We start from the raw sequence: 22,640 nt of genomic DNA on the forward strand, positions 1-22,640 counted from the left end.
CTCTCGCGCGCGCTCTCGCTCTCTCTCGCGCGCGCTCTCGCTCTCTCTCGCGCGCGCTCTCGCTCTCTCTCGCGCGCGCTCTCGCTCTCTCTCGCGCGCTCTCTCGCTCTCGCTCGCGCGCTCTCTCGCTCTCGCTCGCGCGCGCTCTCGCTCTCTCTCGCGCGCGCTCTCGCTCTCTCTCGCGCGCGCTCTCGCTCTCTCTCGCGCGCGCTCTCGCTCTCTCTCGCGCGCTCTCTCGCTCTCTCTCGCGCGCTCGCGCGCTCTCTCGCTCTCTCTCGCTGTCTCTCGCGCTCTCTCGCGCTCTCTCGCGCTCTCTCGCGCTCTCTCGCGCTCTCTCGCTCTCTCTCGCTCTCTCTCGCTCTCTCGCGCGCTCTCTCGCTCTCTCTCGCGCTCGCGCGCTCTCGCGCGCTCTCTCGCTCTCTCTCGCGCTCTCTCGCTCTCTCTCGCTCTCTCTCGCTCTCTCTCGCTCTCTCTCGCGCTCTCTCGCGCTCTCTCGCGCTCTCTCGCTCTCTCTCGCTCTCTCTCGCGCTCTCTCGCTCTCTCTCGCTCTCTCTCGCTCTCTCTCGCGCTCTCTCGCGCTCTCTCGCGCTCTCTCGCTCTCTCTCGCTGTCTCTCGCTCTCTCTCGCGCTCTCTCGCGCTCTCTCGCGCTCTCTCGCGCTCTCTCGCGCTCTCTCGCGCTCTCTCTCGCGCTCTCTCTCGCGCTCTCTCTCGCGCTCTCTCTCGCGCTCTCTCTCGCGCTCTCTCGCGCTCGCTCTCTCTCTCGCTCTCTCGCGCGCTCTCTCGCTCTCTCTCGCGCTCGCGCGCTCTCTCGCTCTCTCTCGCGCTCGCGCGCTCTCTCGCTCTCTCTCGCGCTCGCGCGCTCTCTCGCTCTCTCTCGCGCTCGCGCGCTCTCTCGCTCTCTCTCGCGCTCGCGCTCTCTCTCGCTCTCTCTCGCTCTCTCTCGCGCTCTCTCGCGCTCTCTCGCGCTCTCTCGCTCTCTCTCGCTCTCTCTCGCTCTCTCTCGCGCTCTCTCGCTCTCTCTCGCTCTCTCTCGCTCTCTCTCGCTCTCTCTCGCGCTCTCTCGCGCTCTCTCGCGCTCTCTCGCTCTCTCTCGCGCTCTCTCGCGCTCTCTCGCTCTCTCTCGCTCTCTCTCGCGCTCTCTCGCGCTCTCTCGCGCTCTCTCGCTCTCTCTCGCTCTCTCTCGCTCTCTCTCGCGCTCGCGCGCTCTCGCACTCTCTCGCTGTCTCTCGCGCTCTCTCGCTCTCTCTCGCTCTCTCGCGCTCTCTCTCGCGCTCTCTCTCGCGCTCTCTCGCGCTCTCTCTCGCGCTCTCTCTCGCGCTCTCTCTCGCGCTCTCTCTCGCGCTCTCTCTCGCGCTCTCTCTCGCGCTCTCTCTCGCGCTCTCTCTCGCGCTCGCTCTCTCTCTCGCTCTCTCGCGCGCTCTCTCGCTCTCTCTCGCGCTCGCGCGCTCTCTCGCTCTCTCTCGCGCTCGCGCGCTCTCTCGCTCTCTCTCGCTCTCTCTCGCGCTCTCTCGCTCTCTCTCGCTCTCTCTCGCTCTCTCTCGCGCTCTCTCTCGCGCTCTCTCGCGCTCTCTCGCGCTCTCTCGCGCTCTCTCGCTCTCTCTCGCGCTCTCTCGCGCTCTCTCGCGCTCTCTCGCTCTCTCTCGCTCTCTCTCGCGCTCTCTCGCGCTCTCTCGCGCTCTCTCGCTCTCTCTCGCTCTCTCTCGCTCTCTCTCGCTCTCTCTCGCGCTCGCGCGCTCTCGCACTCTCTCGCTGTCTCTCGCGCTCTCTCGCTCTCTCTCGCTCTCTCTCGCTCTCTCTCGCGCTCTCTCGCGCTCTCTCGCGCTCTCTCTCGCTCTCTCTCGCGCTCTCTCGCGCTCTCTCTCGCGCTCTCTCGCGCTCTCTCGCTCTCTCTCGCTCTCTCGCTCTCTCGCTCTCTCTCGCGCTCTCTCGCGCTCTCTCGCTCTCTCTCGCGCTCTCTCTCGCGCTCTCGCGCTCTCTCGCTCTCTCTCGCGCTCTCGCTCTCTCTCGCGCTCTCTCGCGCTCTCTCGCGCTCTCTCGCGCTCTCTCGCGCTCTCTCGCGCTCTCTCGCGCTCTCTCGCTCTCTCTCTCGCTCTCTCTCGCGCTCGCTCTCGCGCTCGCTCTCTCTCTCGCTCTCTCGCTCTCTCTCGCTCTCTCTCGCGCTCGCGCGCTCTCGCACTCTCTCGCTGTCTCTCGCGCTCTCTCGCGCTCTCTCGCTCTCTCTCGCTCTCTCTCGCTCTCTCTCGCGCTCTCTCGCGCTCTCTCGCGCTCTCTCGCGCTCTCTCGCGCTCTCTCGCTCTCTCTCGCTCTCTCTCGCTCTCTCTCGCGCTCTCTCGCGCTCTCTCTCGCGCTCTCTCGCTCTCTCTCGCTCTCTCTCGCTCTCTCGCTCTCTCTCGCGCTCTCTCGCTCTCTCTCGCTCTCTCTCGCTCTCTCTCGCGCTCTCTCGCGCTCTCTCTCGCGCTCTCTCTCGCGCTCTCTCTCGCGCTCTCTCTCGCGCTCTCTCTCGCGCTCTCTCTCGCGCTCGCTCTCTCTCTCGCTCTCTCGCGCGCTCTCTCGCTCTCTCTCGCGCTCGCGCGCTCTCTCGCTCTCTCTCGCGCTCGCGCGCTCTCTCGCTCTCTCTCGCTCTCTCTCGCGCTCTCTCGCTCTCTCTCGCTCTCTCTCGCTCTCTCTCGCTCTCTCTCGCGCTCTCTCTCGCGCTCTCTCGCGCTCTCTCGCGCTCTCTCGCGCTCTCTCGCGCTCTCTCGCGCTCTCTCGCTCTCTCTCGCGCTCTCTCGCGCTCTCTCGCGCTCTCTCGCGCTCTCTCGCTCTCTCTCGCTCTCTCTCGCTCTCTCTCGCGCTCTCTCGCGCTCTCTCGCGCTCTCTCGCTCTCTCTCGCTCTCTCTCGCTCTCTCTCGCTCTCTCTCGCGCTCGCGCGCTCTCGCACTCTCTCGCTGTCTCTCGCGCTCTCTCGCTCTCTCTCGCTCTCTCTCGCTCTCTCTCGCTCTCTCTCGCGCTCTCTCGCGCTCTCTCTCGCTCTCTCTCGCTCTCTCTCGCTCTCTCTCGCGCTCTCTCGCGCTCTCTCTCGCGCTCTCTCGCGCTCTCTCGCTCTCTCTCGCTCTCTCGCTCTCTCTCGCGCTCTCTCGCGCTCTCTCGCTCTCTCTCGCGCTCTCTCTCGCGCTCTCGCGCTCTCTCGCTCTCTCTCGCGCTCTCGCTCTCTCTCGCGCTCTCTCGCGCTCTCTCGCGCTCTCTCGCGCTCTCTCGCGCTCTCTCGCGCTCTCTCGCTCTCTCTCGCTCTCTCTCTCGCTCTCTCTCTCGCTCTCTCTCGCGCTCGCTCTCGCGCTCGCTCTCTCTCTCGCTCTCTCGCTCTCTCTCGCTCTCTCTCGCGCTCGCGCGCTCTCGCACTCTCTCGCTGTCTCTCGCGCTCTCTCGCTCTCTCTCGCTCTCTCTCGCGCTCTCTCGCGCTCTCTCGCGCTCTCTCGCGCTCTCTCGCGCTCTCTCGCTCTCTCTCGCTCTCTCTCGCGCTCTCTCGCGCTCTCTCTCGCGCTCTCTCGCTCTCTCTCGCTCTCTCTCGCTCTCTCGCTCTCTCTCGCGCTCTCTCGCTCTCTCTCGCTCTCTCTCGCTCTCTCTCGCGCTCTCTCGCGCTCTCTCTCGCGCTCTCTCGCGCTCTCTCGCGCTCTCTCGCGCTCTCTCGCTCTCTCTCGCTCTCTCTCGCTCTCTCGCTCTCTCTCGCTCTCTCTCGCGCTCTCTCGCTCTCTCTCGCGCTCTCGCGCTCTCTCGCTCTCTCTCGCGCTCTCGCTCTCTCTCGCGCTCTCTCGCGCTCTCTCGCGCTCTCTCGCGCTCTCTCGCGCTCTCTCGCGCTCTCTCGCGCTCTCTCGCTCTCTCTCTCGCTCTCTCTCGCGCTCGCTCTCGCGCTCGCTCTCGCGCTCGCTCTCTCTCTCGCTCTCGCTCTCTCTCTCGCTCTCTCGCTCTCTCTCTCGCTCTCTCGCTCTCTCTCGCGCTCGCGCGCTCTCTCTCGCGCTCTCTCGCTCTCTCTCGCGCTCTCTCGCTCTCTCTCGCTCTCTCTCGCGCTCGCGCGCTCTCTCGCTCTCTCTCGCGCTCGCGCGCTCTCTCGCTCTCTCTCGCGCTCGCGCGCTCTCTCGCGCTCTCTCGCTCTCTCTCGCTCTCTCTCGCTCTCTCTCGCGCTCTCTCGCTCTCTCTCGCGCTCTCTCGCGCTCTCTCGCGCTCTCTCGCGCTCTCTCGCGCTCTCTCGCTCTCTCTCGCGCTCGCGCGCTCTCTCGCTCTCTCTCGCTGTCTCTCGCGCTCTCTCGCGCTCTCTCGCGCTCTCTCGCGCTCTCTCGCTCTCTCTCGCTCTCTCTCGCTCTCTCTCGCTCTCTCTCGCTCTCTCTCGCGCTCTCTCGCGCTCTCTCTCGCGCTCTCTCGCGCTCTCTCGCGCTCTCTCGCGCTCTCTCGCGCTCTCTCGCGCTCTCTCGCTCTCTCTCGCGCTCTCTCGCGCTCTCTCGCGCTCTCTCGCGCTCTCTCTCGCTCTCTCTCGCGCTCTCTCTCGCTCTCTCTCGCGCTCTCTCTCGCGCTCTCTCTCGCGCTCTCTCGCGCTCTCTCGCGCTCTCTCGCGCTCTCTCGCGCTCTCTCGCTCTCTCTCGCGCTCTCTCGCTCTCTCTCGCGCTCTCTCGCTCTCTCTCGCGCTCGCGCGCTCTCTCGCTCTCTCTCGCGCTCGCGCGCTCTCTCGCTCTCTCTCGCTCTCTCTCGCTCTCTCTCGCTCTCTCTCGCTGTCTCTCGCGCTCTCTCTCGCTGTCTCTCGCGCTCTCTCGCGCTCTCTCGCGCTCTCTCGCGCTCTCTCGCGCTCTCTCGCGCTCTCTCTCGCTCTCTCTCTCGCTCTCTCTCGCGCTCTCTCTCGCGCTCTCTCTCGCGCTCTCTCTCGCGCTCTCTCGCGCTCTCTCTCGCTCTCTCGCTCTCTCTCGCGCTCGCACGCTCTCTCGCTCTCTCTCGCTGTCTCTCGCGCTCTCTCGCTCTCTCGCGCTCTCTCTCGCGCTCTCTCTCGCGCTCTCTCTCGCGCTCTCTCTCGCGCTCTCTCGCGCTCTCTCGCTCTCTCTCGCGCTCTCTCGCTCTCTCTCGCTCTCTCTCGCTCTCTCTCGCTCTCTCTCGCGCTCTCTCGCGCTCTCTCGCTCTCTCTCGCACTCTCTCGCTCTCTCTCGCGCTCTCTCGCGCTCTCTCGCGCTCTCTCGCGCTCTCTCGCGCTCTCTCGCGCTCTCTCGCGCTCTCTCGCGCTCTCTCGCTCTCTCTCGCGCTCTCGCTCTCTCTCGCTCTCTCGCTCTCTCTCGCGCTCTCTCTCTCGCTCTCTCTCGCGCTCGCGCGCTCTCTCGCTCTCTCTCGCGCTCGCGCGCTCTCTCGCTCTCTCTCGCGCTCGCGCGCTCTCTCGCTGTCTCTCGCGCTCTCTCGCGCTCTCTCGCGCTCTCTCGCGCTCTCTCGCTCTCTCTCGCTCTCTCTCGCGCTCTCTCTCGCGCTCTCTCGCGCTCTCTCGCGCTCTCTCGCGCTCTCTCGCGCTCTCTCGCGCTCTCTCGCGCTCTCTCGCTCTCTCTCGCGCTCTCGCGCTCTCTCGCTCTCTCTCGCTCTCTCGCTCTCTCTCGCGCTCTCTCGCGCTCTCTCGCGCTCTCTCGCGCTCTCTCGCGCTCTCTCGCGCTCTCTCGCGCTCTCGCTCTCGCTCTCGCTCTCTCGCTCGCGCTGTCTCTCGCTCTCCCTCGCGCTCGCGCTCTCTCTCGCTCTCCCTCGCGCTCGCGCTGTCTCTCGCTCTCCCTCGCGCTCGCGCTCTCTCTCGCTCTCCCTCGCGCTCGCGCTCTCTCGCGCTCTCTCGCGCTCTCTCGCGCTCTCTCGCGCTCTCTCGCGCTCTCTCGCGCTCTCTCGCGCTCTCTCTCGCGCTCTCTCGCGCTCTCTCTCGCTCGCGCTCTCTCTCGCGCGCTCGCGCTCTCTCTCGCTCTCTCTCGCTCTCTCTCGCTCTCTCTCGCGCTCTCTCGCTCTCTCTCGCGCTCTCTCGCTCTCTCTCGCTCTCTCTCGCGCTCGCGCGCTCTCTCGCTCTCTCTCGCGCTCGCGCGCTCTCTCGCTCTCTCTCGCGCTCGCGCGCTCTCTCGCGCTCTCTCGCTCTCTCTCGCTCTCTCTCGCTCTCTCTCGCGCTCTCTCGCTCTCTCTCGCGCTCTCTCGCGCTCTCTCGCGCTCTCTCGCGCTCTCTCGCGCTCTCTCGCTCTCTCTCGCTCTCTCTCGCGCTCGCGCGCTCTCTCGCTCTCTCTCGCTGTCTCTCGCGCTCTCTCGCGCTCTCTCGCGCTCTCTCGCTCTCTCTCGCTCTCTCTCGCTCTCTCTCGCGCTCTCTCGCGCTCTCTCGCGCTCTCTCTCGCGCTCTCTCGCGCTCTCTCGCGCTCTCTCGCGCTCTCTCGCGCTCTCTCGCGCTCTCTCGCGCTCTCTCGCTCTCTCTCGCGCTCTCTCGCGCTCTCTCGCGCTCTCTCGCGCTCTCTCTCGCTCTCTCTCGCGCTCTCTCTCGCTCTCTCTCGCGCTCTCTCTCGCGCTCTCTCTCGCGCTCTCTCGCGCTCTCTCGCGCTCTCTCGCGCTCTCTCGCTCTCTCTCGCGCTCTCTCGCTCTCTCTCGCGCTCGCGCGCTCTCTCGCTCTCTCTCGCGCTCGCGCGCTCTCTCGCTCTCTCTCGCTCTCTCTCGCTCTCTCTCGCTCTCTCTCGCTGTCTCTCGCGCTCTCTCTCGCTGTCTCTCGCGCTCTCTCGCGCTCTCTCGCGCTCTCTCGCGCTCTCTCGCGCTCTCTCTCGCTCTCTCTCTCGCTCTCTCTCGCGCTCTCTCTCGCGCTCTCTCTCGCGCTCTCTCTCGCGCTCTCTCGCGCTCTCTCTCGCTCTCTCGCGCGCTCTCGCTCTCTCGCGCGCTCGCGCGCTCTCTCGCTCTCTCTCGCGCTCGCACGCTCTCTCGCTCTCTCTCGCTGTCTCTCGCGCTCTCTCGCTCTCTCGCGCTCTCTCTCGCGCTCTCTCTCGCGCTCTCTCTCGCGCTCTCTCTCGCGCTCTCTCTCGCGCTCTCTCGCGCTCTCTCGCTCTCTCTCGCGCTCTCTCGCTCTCTCTCGCTCTCTCTCGCGCTCTCTCTCGCGCTCTCTCGCGCTCTCTCGCGCTCTCTCGCGCTCTCTCGCGCTCTCTCGCGCTCTCTCGCGCTCTCTCGCTCTCTCTCGCGCTCTCGCGCTCTCTCGCTCTCTCTCGCTCTCTCGCTCTCTCGCTCTCTCTCGCGCTCTCTCGCGCTCTCTCGCGCTCTCTCGCGCTCTCTCGCGCTCTCTCGCGCTGTCTCGCGCTCTCTCGCGCCCTCTCGCGCTCTCGCTCTCTCTCTCGCTCTCGCTCTCGCGCTCGCGCTGTCTCTCGCTCTCCCTCGCGCTCGCGCTCTCTCTCGCTCTCCCTCGCGCTCGCGCTGTCTCTCGCTCTCCCTCGCGCTCGCGCTCTCTCTCGCTCTCCCTCGCGCTCGCGCTCTCTCGCGCTCTCTCGCGCTCTCTCGCGCTCTCTCGCGCTCTCTCGCGCTCTCTCTCGCGCTCTCTCGCGCTCTCTCGCGCTCTCTCTCGCTCTCTCTCGCTCGCGCTCTCTCTCGCGCGCTCGCGCTCTCTCTCGCTCTCTCTCGCTCTCTCTCGCGCTCTCTCGCGCTCTCTCGCTCTCTCTCGCTCTCTCTCGCGCTCTCTCGCGCTCTCTCGCGCTCTCTCTCGCTCTCTCTCGCGCTCTCTCTCGCGCTCTCTCGCGCTCTCTCGCTCTCTCTCGCGCTCGCGCGCTCTCTCGCTCTCTCTCGCGCTCGCGCGCTCTCTCGCTCTCTCTCGCTCTCTCTCGCTCTCTCTCGCTCTCTCTCGCTGTCTCTCGCGCTCTCTCTCGCTGTCTCTCGCGCTCTCTCGCGCTCTCTCGCGCTCTCTCGCGCTCTCTCTCGCTCTCTCTCTCGCTCTCTCTCTCGCTCTCTCTCGCGCTCTCTCTCGCGCTCTCTCTCGCTCTCTCGCGCGCTCTCGCTCTCTCTCGCTGTCTCTCGCGCTCTCTCGCTCTCTCGCGCTCTCTCTCGCGCTCTCTCTCGCGCTCTCTCTCGCGCTCTCTCGCTCTCTCTCGCGCTCTCTCGCTCTCTCTCGCTCTCTCTCGCTCTCTCTCGCTCTCTCTCGCGCTCTCTCGCGCTCTCTCGCTCTCTCTCGCTCTCTCTCGCTCTCTCTCGCTCTCTCGCGCTCTCTCGCGCTCTCTCGCGCTCTCTCGCGCTCTCTCGCGCTCTCTCGCTCTCTCTCGCGCTCTCGCTCTCTCTCGCTCTCTCGCTCTCTCTCGCGCTCTCTCTCTCGCTCTCTCTCGCGCTCGCGCGCTCTCTCGCTCTCTCTCGCGCTCGCGCGCTCTCTCGCTCTCTCTCGCGCTCGCGCGCTCTCTCGCTGTCTCTCGCGCTCTCTCGCGCTCTCTCGCGCTCTCTCGCGCTCTCTCGCGCTCTCTCGCGCTCTCTCGCTCTCTCTCGCTCTCTCTCGCGCTCTCTCTCGCGCTCTCTCGCGCTCTCTCGCGCTCTCTCGCGCTCTCTCGCGCTCTCTCGCGCTCTCTCGCTCTCTCTCGCGCTCTCGCGCTCTCTCGCTCTCTCTCGCTCTCTCTCGCTCTCTCTCGCTCTCTCTCGCGCTCTCTCGCGCTCTCTCGCGCTCTCTCGCGCTCTCTCGCGCTCTCTCGCGCTCTCGCTCTCGCTCTCGCGCTCTCTCTCTCGCTCTCTCTCGCGCTCGCGCTGTCTCTCGCTCTCCCTCGCGCTCGCGCTCTCTCTCGCTCTCCCTCGCGCTCGCGCTGTCTCTCGCTCTCCCTCGCGCTCGCGCTCTCTCTCGCTCTCCCTCGCGCTCGCGCTCTCTCGCGCTCTCTCGCGCTCTCTCGCGCTCTCTCTCGCGCTCTCTCGCGCTCTCTCGCGCTCTCTCGCGCTCTCTCGCGCTCTCTCGCGCTCTCTCTCGCTCTCTCTCTCGCTCTCTCTCTCGCTCTCTCTCTCGCTCTCTCTCTCGCTCTCTCTCGCGCTCTCTCTCGCGCTCTCTCTCGCGCTCTCTCTCGCGCTGTCTCGCGCTCTCTCTCGCTCTCTCTCGCTGTCTCGCGCTCGCGCTCTCTCTCGCTCTCTCTCGCTCTCTCTCGCTCTCTCGCGCTCTCTCGCGCTCTCTCGCGCTCTCTCGCGCTCTCTCGCGCTCTCTCGCGCTCTCTCTCGCGCTCGCGCGCTCTCTCTCGCTCTGTCTCGCGCTCGCGCTCTCTCTCGCGCTCGCGCTCTCTCTCGCGCTCGCGCTCTCTCTCGCGCTCGCGCTCTCTCTCGCTCTCGCGCTCGCGCTCTCTCTCGCGCTCGCGCTCTCTCTCGCGCTCGCGCTCTCTCTCGCGCTCGCGCTCTCTCTCGCTCTCTCTCGCGCTCGCGCTCTCTCTCGCTCTCTCTCGCGCTCGCGCTCTCTCTCGCTCTCTCTCGCGCTCGCGCTCTCTCTCGCTGTCTCTCGCGCTCGCGCTCTCTCTCGCTGTCTCTCGCGCTCGCGCTCTCTCTCGCTGTCTCTCGCGCTCGCGCTCTCTCTCGCTGTCTCTCGCGCTCGCGCTCTCTCTCGCTGTCTCTCGCGCTCGCGCTCTCTCTCGCTGTCTCTCGCGCTCGCGCTCTCTCTCGCTGTCTCTCGCGCTCGCGCTCTCTCTCGCTCTCTCTCGCGCTCGCGCTCTCTCTCGCTCTCTCTCGCGCTCGCGCTCTCTCTCGCTCTCTCTCGCGCTCGCGCTCTCTCTCGCGCTCGCGCTCTCTCTCTCTCTCTCGCGCTCGCGCTCTCTCTCGCGCTCGCGCTCTCTCTCGCGCTCGCGCTCTCTCTCGCGCTCGCGCTCTCTCTCGCGCTCTCTCTCGCGCTCTCTCTCGCGCTCTCTCTCGCGCTCTCTCTCGCGCTCTCTCTCGCGCTCGCTCTCTCGCGCTCGCGCTCGCGCTCTCTCTCGCGCTCTCTCTCGCGCTCGCGCTCTCTCTCGCTCTCTCTCGCGCTCGCGCTCTCTCTCGCGCTCTCTCTCGCGCTCGCGCTCTCTCTCGCTCTCTCTCGCGCTCGCGCTCTCTCTCGCGCTCGCGCTCTCTCTCGCGCTCGCGCTCTCTCTCGCGCTCTCTCTCGCGCTCTCTCTCGCGCTCTCTCTCGCGCTCGCGCTCTCGCTCGCGCTCTCGCTCGCGCTCTCGCTCGCGCTCTCTCGCGCTCGCTCTCGCGCTCGCTCTCGCGCTCGCTCTCTCGCGCTCGCGCTCGCGCTCTCTCTCGCGCACTCTCTCGCGCTCTCTCGCTCTCTCTCGCTCTCTCGCGCTCGCGCTCTCTCTCGCGCGCTCGCGCTCTCTCTCGCTCTCGCGCGCTCGCGCTCTCTCTCGCTCTCGCGCGCTCGCGCTCTCTCTCGCTCTCTCTCGCTCTCTCGCGCTCTCTCGCGCTCTCTCGCGCTCTCTCGCGCTCTCTCGCGCTCTCTCTCGCTCTCTCGCGCTCTCGCGCGCTCTCTCTCGCTCGCGCTCGCGCTCGCGCTCTCTCTCGCTCTCGCGCTCTCTCTCGCTCTCTCGCGCTCTCTCGCGCTCTCTCGCGCTCTCTCGCGCTCTCTCTCGCTCTCTCGCGCTCTCGCGCGCTCTCTCGCGCTCTCTCTCGCGCTCGCTCTCTCGCGCTCTCTCTCGCGCTCTCTCTCGCGCTCTCTCTCGCGCTCGCGCTCTCTCGCTCTCGCGCTCTCTCTCGCGCTCGCGCTCTCTCGCTCTCGCGCTCTCTCTCGCGCTCTCGCGCTCTCTCGCTCGCTCTCTCGCTCGCTCTCGCGCTCTCTCGCGCTCTCTCTCGCGCTCTCTCTCGCGCTCTCTCTCGCGCTCTCTCTCGCGCTCTCTCTCGCGCTCTCTCTCTCGCTCTCTCTCGCGTTCGCGCTCTCGCTCGCGTTCGCGCTCTCGCTCGCGTTCGCGCTCTCGCTCGCGTTCGCGCTCTCGCTCGCGTTCGCGCTCTCGTTTCGCGCTCTCTCTCGCGCTCTCTCTCTCGCGCTCTCTCTCTCGCGCTCTCTCTCTCGCGCTCTCTCTCTCGCGCTCTCTCTCTCGCGCTCTCTCTCTCGCGCTCTCTCTCTCGCGCTCTCTCTCTCGCGCTCTCTCTCGCGCGCTCTCTCTCGCGCGCTCTCTCTCGCGCGCTCGCGTTCGCGCGCTCGCGTTCGCGCGCTCGCGTTCGCGCTCTCTCTCGCGCTCGCGTTCGCGCGCTCTCTCTCCCGCGCTCTCTCTCCCGCGCTCTCCTCCCCTACCGCTTTGCTCTTTCTCTTCTCTTGGCTCACATCCCCTCCCCTCCCTTCCGCTCGCTGTCTCCTCCTTTTATCTCTCAGGGAAGTCTCTCTGGTCTCTGGTACTCGATCAGTTTGAGGATTTACTGGTGCGGATATTACTGCTCGCTGCCTGCATCTCTTTTGTAAGTACACCAGCGAACCTAGTTCAGCTGCCTTGAGTTCTAGATGCATTTTGGACGCAATGGAGATTGTTCACTCCAAGTCTCTGACTCTGCTTGTCAGTGTAGGCCAGCAGGAGGCCATTCAGCCCCCTGAGTCCATGTACACTGTCCAGAGCAATCCAGTCTGCCCCTTTCACCTCCCTCAATTTTCATCGTCCTGCAAGGTTATCTCCCCTTCATCAGCATTCTCCCTCCTGGGAGGGGCTGTTACTAGACATTACTACTCTGCAGAAAGATAAGGGGCTGTTACTAGACATTACTACTCTGCAGAAAGATAAGGGGCTGTTACTAGACATTACTACTCTGCAGAAAGATAAGGGGCTGTTACTAGACATTACTACTCTGCAGAAAGATAAGGGGCTGTTACTAGACATTACCACTCTGCAGAAAGAACATTCTTCGTCATGTTAATCCACCACCACCACCAATTAAGAGCCTGTTGCTCACACCAAACCTTCAGTCTCTCCCCGTTCATCCTTTTACCATCAGCACGTGGCAACGGTTTTCCCCTTGTTTCTCCTTTTCTGCAAACTAATCCTCATTCTGCACAGATCTCCCTTCAGTCCTCAGTTTTTGACTAAATAAAATGCTTGACTGCTGGTGGAGTCCCAGGAAACGTCGCCACTGCACCCGCACACGCTGGCACATTCAGGTACATTCACTGCCCCATTCCAGTAAACATCGCCGTTCCTCCTACCTCTGCACAGCCTTTATTTACTCTCACTTTCAAAGAGTAGAGAGAGCTTTGTGTTTAGCCTGAAAGGGTAGAGGGAGCTTCTTGTTGCAACACTCTGTGCCTGTCCAGGATTAGCTGAAAACTGTCAATTGCTGCTTTAAATGGAAATTTGTTTTGGGTTACTGTGAGGAAACATGGCTGCACCTCCAAATGAACACGCTGGTTCAGGGATTGACCTGCTGTCAGAAATGTTTTGAATGGCCTCCCGGAACGGTGACAGTGAAGGACCTAGGGTTTCTGTTAGAACGGGCCCCGTGTTTTGGTGACTAGTGTTAATGCTGTAGAAAATGCTGGGCAGTTCCTGGTGTGAAGGCTGTGCCGCCCATGATTGTGCCCTGAGTAGGTTCGCAGACATGTCCCACTTGGCAATCTCTGGCACCCTAACTGCTAGCCTGGGACAGCAGTGCAGACTCCTGCAGCCTCTTCCAGTCGAGGTAGGAAGCTAGGTGGCACTCCCCCTTAGAGTTTAAAAAATTTGCTTGCTTTCGACAATTGGCTGTGGAATGTTCTTCAATAAACACCAGATTCAGGGTGGGGAAGGGTGGGAGATGGAAATCAGTAAAATTTATACCAGCCACTGGGTCATCTGTACTGCAGTGATGGGGGAGGACAGGCCAATAAAACCACTTCCTTTAAAACATTCTTCATGCTTTACCAGTTTGCAAATCCCATCAGGGAATTCTGAATCTCCACAGAGCAGACATGCCCTCTCCAGCATGCTCATTGTTCGCTTATTGACACCTTACAGCAGCTCACTCTGCAAAACAACCAGAGCTAGGAAACCCCCTTTTTCTGGTCCGTGCCCAGCGGATCTGGCCCTATTTCCAGTGGCTGTTAAATGCACATAGCATTTGATGCAGTTACCAAATGACATAAATTCTCAGAAATGGGTACAGGGTTACAGCCATTAGGACTCAAGGATATTGAACCTGGGATCTAAAATTCAGGCTAAGTGATTTTTTCGAAAGGAAGCAAGATGGGAAGGAAAATGTGGTGGGACATTCAATGGACTAAGTAATGATAGTAAGAAATAATCTTTGATCAGCGGGTTAATATGCATGGAGAAAGAGGTTCTGAGTGGAAGAGGGGCAGGTACGAGTAGTCTGTAAGCATCCTAACTAACTATATGATAGTGCTGAGAATAAATTGAGATATAATGAGAATGTGTTTTTAAAAACAGTCAGTATGTAAATCGTGGATGACTGTAATCTTTTAGATCGCGATAGAGTAGCAGAGGAAGATTTCATAACGTATGCTTGGCACACTTTCCTAAAGCAATATGTTCCAGCAAGGGATCATGCTATTTTGGATCTGGTGATGTGTAATGAAGCAGGTATAAAAAATAATAAAAGATCCCCTTGTGACCATAATGTGGGAGATTTCAGTTTGAAAGGGAGGAACTTGGGTCAGAAACAATTGTGCTAATGAAAAGCAAGAGTAATTACAAAGGAATGAGGGCAGGCTGGCTGAAGTGAACTGAGAATGAAGCTTAACAGCAAAGACACCTGAGGGAAAATAAGTCATTTAAAAAAAAACTAGTTCATGGCTCACAAAGAATTACCCCACTGAGAAAGAAAGGTTCTAGAAAGACGATATGCCACACGTGGTTAACCAGGTAATTTAAGGCCGACAGTAAACTAATAGAAGAAACGTACAATGAAACTGCAGAGTAACTCAGACTGCATGCTCACTCGGAACTGTACACACACGCTTCCAAACTCTCCACATCATGATATCATGCACAGAACAGGTGCAACAATGAAGCAAGTTTCAATGGCAGGAAAGACTTCCAAATGCAGTTTTGAGAGTGCGGTGCATTGGAGAGGGGTTGAGAGAAGATTGGAAGGACGATTGGACTGATGGGGTCGGGAATTGAAGGGACTTCTCCCATTCCAACCCTCTCACCCTGAAGCAATCTCCACCTACCCCCACTGTATATCCACTTCTCTCTCAAGGATTCCAAGGAAGTCCCCTCCCGGGTCTTGACTCCATTACCACTCCGCCCTCTTCTGCTGACCTCCTTTCCACCCATTTCCCCCCCGACCTGCGTCCCAATCTTCTTCAAGACTGTGCATACATGGAAAATAGGCTGAAAACTGGTAACCAGGCCAGTGAGCTGAATGTCCGTTATTAGGAAAGTGTTAGACGCAGCAGCAGATCACTTAAGAGTACATTACACAATCAAGCAGAGTTAGCATGACTTCATGAAAGGGAAATCATACCTAACAGATTTGCTAGAATTAGTTTAGGAAGTAGGAAGTAGCAAGTAGGGTAGATAAAGTGAAAGCTTTATGGATGGAATCTATTTGGATTTTCAGGACGTATTTGCTAAGGTGCTACATATGAGAAGAGTCCACAGTGTTGCAGATAGTATATCAGCACGGACAGAGGATTGGCTAACTAACAGAAGACAGGTGGGACAAAAGTGGCGTTTTCAGGTTGGCACCCTGTAACTAGGGGAGTGCCTCAGCAATTAGTTCTGGGACCACAGTAATGTATAAATATATTTTGATATCTTGGATGAGAAAAGTTTGCAAATGATGCGAAAAAAAGATGGAAAGACGAGTGGGCAGATGTAATATAATGTAAGGAAATGCGAGGTTATGTTCTTCAACTGAGAAAAGTAGAAAATATTACTTAAGTGAAGAAAGACTACAGGAAGCTGCAGCACAGAGTCCTTGCCCACAGACAGCTAGCATCCAAGTTCAGAGGGTGATAGGGAAGGCACCAGGAATATGTGCCCTTTATTTCAAAAGGGAATGGAGTGTAAAAGTAAGAGGTTTTGCTAAAGCTGTACAAGGCACTGGTCAGACCACAGCTGGAATACTGTGAACAGCATAGAGCTCCTATTATAAAGAAACATAGACTGATATTGGGGGCAATCCTAGAAGGTTTGCTTGGCTGTTACCAAATTTGGAGGGGTTTTCTTATGTGGAGAGTTTGAGTAGATTGGGCCTTGACAGGGGAGATGCAGAAGGATTGTTTCTGCTTGTATGAGTGCCTAGGACCAGAAGGAACAATCTGAGATTTTAAGAGAAAGGAGGAGGAATTTCTTCTGAGCGTTGTGAATCTGTGGAATTCTCTACTGCAGAGGGCTATTAAGATTGTGTCAGTCAGCATATTTTAAAGCTGACAGAGATTTTATTCAGCCAGGGAATCAGGATTATGGGAAAAAGGCAGGAAAGTGGAGTCAGGGATTATCTGACCAGTCATAATAGAACAGACTGGAAGAGCAGGCTCAATGGACTGATTAGCCTGTTTCTACTCCACCTTTTTAGGGTTTTTCCTAGTACCCTGTCCATAGTCCCAATGGTCACAAATCCCTTCCCCAATCTGTCCCACTCACCACAATCCCAATGGAACCAAACTCCTTTTCATTCATTCCCAGAATCCACAATCCCAATGGCCCAAAACCCTTTTCCATATATTCCCACAGTTCACTGTCCCAAGGGTTCGTTCTCATTCCCACCCTTTATACATAATACAATGTATCAAACGCCTTTGAATTGACTCCTGATTGACACAGTCCTATTGGTGCAGACCTTTGTTCTTTTTATTCCCAGTGTTCACATCCCAGTAGACCAGGCCACCACCTCATCCATGACACCTGTCCATAAAACCAGTGTGCTGATACCGTGAAGGATTGTAATCATGCAGTCCTTACTGCAGCGTGCTCTCAGCGCTGACCCTGCAGTTTGATTTAAATTGTGCCTGTGAGCAAATTAGTGTGAGTCCTTGCTATTGAAGGGTTAACAAGTCATTTTCTGTGTCATTTTGAGCCCTCAGTTTTTTGAACTCTCCCTACCAACACTTGGTTTCCCTACCGTCCTCTCACTGCTGTTTTGAGGCCTAAAATGTTTCACGCACAGACCTACAGGCTGCCTTAATTCCCAGACCTCCATGACCCTACCCCTCCCCCATTTCCATTTCACATACCATCCGTGGGAACATTGCAACAAATTTACTGCTTCCCATCCTGTTTGAATAAACATTCCCAACTGTCCGGAATGCTGTGCTTATGTTAAGAATGCTTGCATAAAGAATCTTGCCTTTTTTTCGGAAGAATATAAATGTGCAGATCACAGTGTGTCTTTGGCCCCCTTGTGGACAGTTGTGATTACACATCAAACTGCTTTTCACCTCGCTTAGATACAGAAAAGCATCCTCTACACTGTCCCCATCAAACTTTCCTAGGACAGGGACTACATGTCTTTAGATTCAAAGCTGCCTCTAACTGACATCATTAAACTTTTCCAGACAGGTGCAGCATGGGGTTAGGTCACTGTACATATTTTCATTGTACTATGCATGTTGCTATCATTACAGCAGTTCCTGTGCCTGTATTCGTGAAGTTGTACTCCGCATTGGCCTACATTAGGAGGTAGTTTCTGTGGTAAGCTGATCAGTCTCTGTTCTCCATTCCCTCAGGTGTTGGCCTGGTTTGAAGAGGGAGAACAAACTATCACAGCATTTGTGGAACCATTTGTTATTCTGTTGATCCTGGTAGCAAATGCAATCGTGGGTGTTTGGCAGGTCAGTAAGATCAATCTATTAACAACATTTCCAATCTGTGATTGGTTATAGAGGGAGAAAATCAGCCAGGCTGACTAGTCTGATCACTGTCCATTGATCCTTGGGTGAGACAGTCGGGAGGAAATCAGCCAGGGTTCCTGCTCCTGATCAGTCCAGTGATCCCTCGGCTCAGGGGTGATTAAGCAAGGTTCCTGTGTGCTGAGGCCTAGATAGTTGGGAGGGAGAGAATCAAGCTCCTGGCAAGTGAGACCAGGCTCATGGCCTGCTTTTTCCATCTCCCCAGGAGAGGAATGCAGAGAATGCGATTGAGGCGCTGAAGGAATATGAGCCCGAGATGGGGAAGGTTTATCGGCAAGATCGGAAAAGCGTTCAAAGGATCAAAGCCCGCGACATCATTCCTGGAGATGTGGTGGAGGTTGCAGGTTTGTATTTGACACAGCATAGCTCAGAGATGGCATGGGGACGGGACGGGATGGGATGGGATGGGATGGTGGCGTGGTTATAGGTTTGTGTGTCTGGTACAGTGACCCTCAGAGACAGGGTGAAGGTTGTAGGTTTATGCGGCTGATACAGTGTTACTCGGAAACAAGAGTGAAGGTTGTAGACTGTTCGATATTTGCAGTGCAGAAGGAGGTCCTTCAGCTCTTCAAGTCTGATGAATAGCCCCTCAACTAATGCAGTTTTGCAGCCTCTTCTCCCCTCCTTCAACAAAGCCTTTGCATACTTCACTGTACATCAAATATACTGCTCCTAGTGTGGAAGGGAGGAGTGAATCAAGAGGCTGCTACACCAGTCTCACTTCTCTCTGAGCCTGAGACACACTAAATCAGAATTAAGGTTTCAAGCCGAGTAATACTTCCTCCGAACTGAGGCAGGAGGCTCCCGGTGTTTGTATTTCGCAGGTCAGATAAACCCTAATGTTGTCTGTTAATTATTCTTCACCTCCTCTTTCTCAGTTGGAGACAAAGTGCCTGCTGATATTAGGATCACCTCCATCAAATCAACAACACTGCGTGTGGATCAATCAATACTCACAGGTATGTCTGCCCCCACTCACCCTGCTCACCCTTCCCACAGGCAAAGCTGGCTCAATCAGTTGGCAGGTTTCTCTGCCTGAATTCAGTCCAGTGACTCCTGATGTAGAGAGAGGTAGAGTCATTGAGGGAGTATCCTGCCTACATCTGTAACCACCTCCAGCCCCTCCTATACCATCCCTATTTCGATCACATCCTCCAGCCCCTGTACCCCCCCATCTCTGTAACCCCCTCCAGCCCTTAGATTCCATCCCTATCTCTGTAAACCCGTCCAGCCCCTACACCCCTCCCTATCTCTGTCACCCCTTCCTATATCTGTAACCTCCTCCAGCCCCTACACCCCCTCCCTATTTCTACAACCTCTTCCAGACCCCATGTAAACTGCACTCACTAACTGTCATGAGGCTGGCTGAGACAGTCTTGTGGGAGTGTCTGGGATTAAGGTTGAGTAGGCAGGGGGAGGTGTTTGCTTGGGGAATTTCCTTGTCTGCACACACTGTGTCCTGCCATCCGCTGCACTGGGCCTGATGATTTCACTGCTGTCAGTCTGCCTTGTGTTTGTCTCAGGAATTTGGTTGGTGGGAGAGTGGGGATTGTGGAAGGCTTGGGGTTGGAAGAATGGGTTCCAGCCACCATGTGTAACTTCCTTTGTTGTCTGCCTCCTTATCCTCCCACCCACCATCCGCCTGCATCCTCTGCACCATCCTGTTACAGGAGAATCCGTTTCTGTCATCAAGCACACCGACCCTGTGCCTGACCCTCGAGCTGTAAATCAGGACAAGAAGAACATGCTGTTCTCGGTGAGTTTGATGTGCTGCCTGCAGTTGATGGGGGAGGAGTTGGGGGGGGCGGCGGGTGCAGGTGGGGAGCGCTAGGGCACTGCCTGCAGTTTCTGGGGGTGGGGGGTGCGCTAGGGCACTGCCTGCGGATGATGGGGCTGGGGGGCTAGGGCACCGCCTGTGGTTTTTGAGGGTGGGGTACTAGGGGCTGTCTGATTGCAATGGGGTCTGGGTGTGGGCCTCTGAGGAATCAAGTGGGGATCTCTGGGTGTATGAGGGATTTGATGGCTTTGTTTGAGATCAGAAAACAGTGTCTGGAGGATTGCGTTGGGGTCTCGCCCACTGCTCAGACTCTGGTGCATGTCTCCCATCCTCAGGGCACCAACATTGCAGCTGGGAAGGCTATCGGAGTTGTGGTAGCCACCGGGGTGAACACTGAGATCGGTAAGATCCGCGATGAGATGGTGGCAACAGAGCAGGAGCGGACACCGCTGCAGCAGAAGCTTGATGAGTTTGGGGAGCAGCTCTCCAAGGTAATCTCCATCATCTGTATTGCTGTCTGGATCATCAACATCGGACACTTCAACGACCCAGTCCATGGGGGCTCCTGGGTTCGCGGTGCAGTCTATTACTTCAAGATCGCTGTGGCACTGGCTGTGGCTGCCATTCCCGAGGGACTGCCTGCTGTTATCACCACCTGCCTTGCACTGGGTACTCGTCGCATGGCTCGCAAGAATGCCATTGTCCGCAGCCTGCCCTCTGTCGAGACACTGGGCTGTACCTCAGTCATCTGCTCTGACAAAACTGGCACATTGACTACCAACCAGATGTCTGTCTGCCGGGTAGGTGCTGCCAGCTCTCCATCGGTCCTCGTCTGCTCCTCTGTCTCTCGCTCGGCCCCCCCTCTGTCCTTGCCACTCCTCTGACTCACTGGGCCGCTCCTCTCTCGCTCGGCCCCCCCACTCTGTTCTCGCCCACTCTGTCTCTCGCTCGGCACCCCCCCCCCCCCCACCTTCCTCGCCCGCTCTTCTGTCTCTCGCTTGCCCCCCCCCCCCGTCCTCACCCACTCCTCTGTCTCTCGCTCACACACATTCCCTCCTGCCTACTCCCATCTGCCTGCCTGCGTGCCTCTGCCTGCTGAGAGTGTTGCCGCCCTCTGACGGTACTTGTCTGTTTACAGATGTTCATCGTGGAGAAGCTGGAGGGAGATCACTGCACTCTGAGCGAGTTCAAGGTCACCGGCTCTACCTACGCACCTGAGGGTGAAGTGTGAGTTTAAAACCACCCCCTTGAGTGGAGGGGAGTGGACTGTGCTGTTTTCCAATGTCTTCACTCTCATTGTAAGGGAGGGTGGGGACTATGCACAAGTTTCTCCCCATGCCCCACAATCAGAACCTGGAAACAGGTATTTCCCTGGAGTTCTCACTGCTGCTTTTCCAGGAATATGTTCACTCTAGTCTGAGACGAGCATTTGGAAAGGCTGGGAGGGGCTTGGTTGTGGTTTTGCGGGTAGGCTGAACCTTCTGGCCCTGGCCCTGGCCCTGGGAAGAAGATTCAATGACAGGGTGATGGTGTCAGAGCTGGGCTGTGTTTCGGGACTCTCCTGTGTCAGGCATTAGCCGGTTGTGTCCTGGGACCTGGTCTCTCCAGCCAGATGGCACTGTTGCTGGGTCAGCGGGGTTGATGTGCTGCTTCTTGTTGAACAGGTTGAGGAACGGGCATGTGGTCCACTGCGGGCAGTACGATGCCCTGATCGAGCTGGCTACCATCTGTGCCTTGTGTAATGACTCGTCACTGGATTATAACGAGGTACATACCATATCCGCGATCTTCACTCCTATGCCATCTTTGTGACTCCCCTTCATTCCCATACTGTCCTGCTGGACCCCCACCCCCATCCCGAGGTGCCAGTGTCTGAGCTGTGGTTCTCTTCCCATTCCTGCCAGGTAAAAGGGGTACACGAGAAGGTGGGCGAGGCAACCGAGACTGCCCTATGCTGCCTGGTGGAGAAAATGAACGTGTTTGACACTAACCTCAAAGGCCTGACCAAGGTGGAGAGGGCCAACGCATGCTGCTCGGTGAGTGAGCGGCTGCTGAGGGGTTAGGGGTGGCTGCCTTGGGCAGTTAAATCTGGGGGTGAAAGAGAAGGTAAGGAGGGTTGGAGAGATGGACACAGAAACCGAGCGAGAGACCGAGTGACTGACGGGGAGATCTTGGGCAGAGTGATGGGAGGGAGAGAGAGAGACTGGAGAGTTTTGGTATTGGACAGGGGGATGTGGAGAGAGAGTGCTATGGCAAAAAGTGAGAGTGTGATGTGAGTGTACAAAAGATTGGATTAGAGAATGTGTAGGAAGGGTACGAGTGAGTTTGTGGGCTTGGACAGAGGAGTGAAGATGGAGGTTGAGAAATGGAGGTTTTCAAAGAGATGACCAGATATGTAGTTGAGAGCCAACTAGATGGTATTTACTTGGGCTAAACCTATTTCAGTGTAACAGGCTGGAAGAAGGGTCTGAATGGCCTCCTGTCTTCCTGTTTGGGTGTGTAATAAGAATGCTGAGCCCCCCTCTGGTAGTGTACCGAACCCTGAACCAGCAGGCCTGGGTTCCAGTTCATCCTGTTTCAAAGGTGTGTTATAACATCTCTGAACAGGTTTAATGGGAAAAATCAGTTGCTTAAAAAAAAATGAGGGTGCTGAAAGATTGTACGATTTAATGACTGTCCTCTCGACAATCATCCAGGGTATGGAATCACAGAATCCCTAAAGTGTGGGAACAGACCATTTGGCCCATCGAGTCCACACTGACTCTCGGAAGACCATCTCATCCAGACTCACTATCCCTGTAACACTGTATATTCCACGGCTAATCAACCCTAACCTACAAACCCTGGACACTACAGGGCAATTTAGCATGGCCAATCCCCCTAACCTGCACATCTTTGACTGTGGGAGGAAACCGGAGCACCCCGAGGAAACTCGCAGACATGTGGAGAACACGCAAACTCTACACAGACAATTGCCTGAGGCTGGAATCGAACCCATGTCCCTGGCACTGTGCGGAAGCAGTGCGAACCCACTGAGCTGCCTCAGGAAGGGGAAAGGTGTAGTAGTGGGAAACATTCCTTCTCTTAAGTCATGTTGAGTTCACTGTCCTCCCTTCTCTTGCAGGTCATCAAACAGTTGATGAAGAAGGAGGTAACACTGGAGTTCTCACGGGATCGCAAGTCAATGTCTGTACTCTGCTCTCCTAACAAACCCAGCCGTACCTCAGCCGGAGCTAAAATGTTCGTCAAGGTTCGTCTGCTTGCTCTTCACATGTTGACCCTTCAAGTCTTTGTGCATCCTCCCTCCCTCCAGTTTCTTCTCCCCACTCCAACCAATTCTGCCGCTATCTCTGTGGTCTAACTCTCTCTCCTGGCTTTCCAATAACATTGTCTTTATCTGTCTGCTTCTACCTCTCTCCCTTCTCCCCCTCCCCCCACTCTCTCTCTGCCTGTCTCTCGCTCCCCCACCTCCTCTCTCTGCCTGTCTCTTCCGCACCCCCCCCCCCACCAACCAACTCTGCATCCCCTTCTCCCCACCCAGGTGATCCTGTACTATATGTGTTGTATCTCTCTGATTGCAGGGTGCTCCCGAGGGAGTGATCGAGAGGTGCCGCTTTATTCGGGTGGGCTCTGAGAAATACCCTCTGACGGCTAACATGAAGGATCAGCTCCTGGCAGTGGTTCGGGAGTGGGGGATCAGGTCGTGATACGCTCCGGTGCCTGGCCTTGGCAACCCGGGACCACCCCCTCAAGAAGGAACAGCTGAAGCTTGAGGATCCCAGCTTATTTGCCGAATATGAGGTGAGAGGCACAGGGTTGTGCAGGGGCTGCTGGGAACTTCTCTTGGGCTGCTGGGGGCAGTGCACAGCCCTGATCAGGACCCTCAGCATTGTGTACTGCTCCCACTCACACTTCGGCATGAGGCACTTAGGATGTCCAAAGGTAGTCGTGAAATTGGAGTTTTTCCCCATCTCCTTCTGTCTCTCAACAGTGAGAGATGGGGAAGAGCACTTTGATATTAAGCCCGTAACTCTCCCCGATGTTTCACTTCTCTCTCCCTCTCCAAAGTTTAATTTCTCAGCTTCTCTGTTTCGCTCTTCATCCCAACTCTGAGATTCCACCC

At 58.2% G+C, this 22,640-nt stretch overlaps 1 protein-coding gene across 1 annotated transcript in view; it reads left to right on the forward strand.

The window, feature by feature from the left end:
* LOC125449508 (sarcoplasmic/endoplasmic reticulum calcium ATPase 2-like) overlaps positions 1-22,640 on the forward strand; it is a 51,248-nt gene that overhangs the window by 22,913 nt on the left and 5,695 nt on the right. The window contains 12 exon segments of the mRNA XM_059642759.1: positions 11,272-11,354; positions 16,558-16,662; positions 16,946-17,084; positions 17,619-17,699; positions 18,411-18,496; positions 18,853-19,317; positions 19,656-19,744; positions 20,182-20,284; positions 20,422-20,553; positions 21,642-21,767; positions 22,099-22,209; positions 22,211-22,318. Coding sequence (XP_059498742.1) covers positions 11,272-11,354; positions 16,558-16,662; positions 16,946-17,084; positions 17,619-17,699; positions 18,411-18,496; positions 18,853-19,317; positions 19,656-19,744; positions 20,182-20,284; positions 20,422-20,553; positions 21,642-21,767; positions 22,099-22,209; positions 22,211-22,318 — 1,628 coding nt within the window.

Source organism: Stegostoma tigrinum, chromosome 46, assembly GCF_030684315.1.
Source record: "Stegostoma tigrinum isolate sSteTig4 chromosome 46, sSteTig4.hap1, whole genome shotgun sequence".
NCBI lineage: Eukaryota > Metazoa > Chordata > Chondrichthyes > Orectolobiformes > Stegostomatidae > Stegostoma > Stegostoma tigrinum.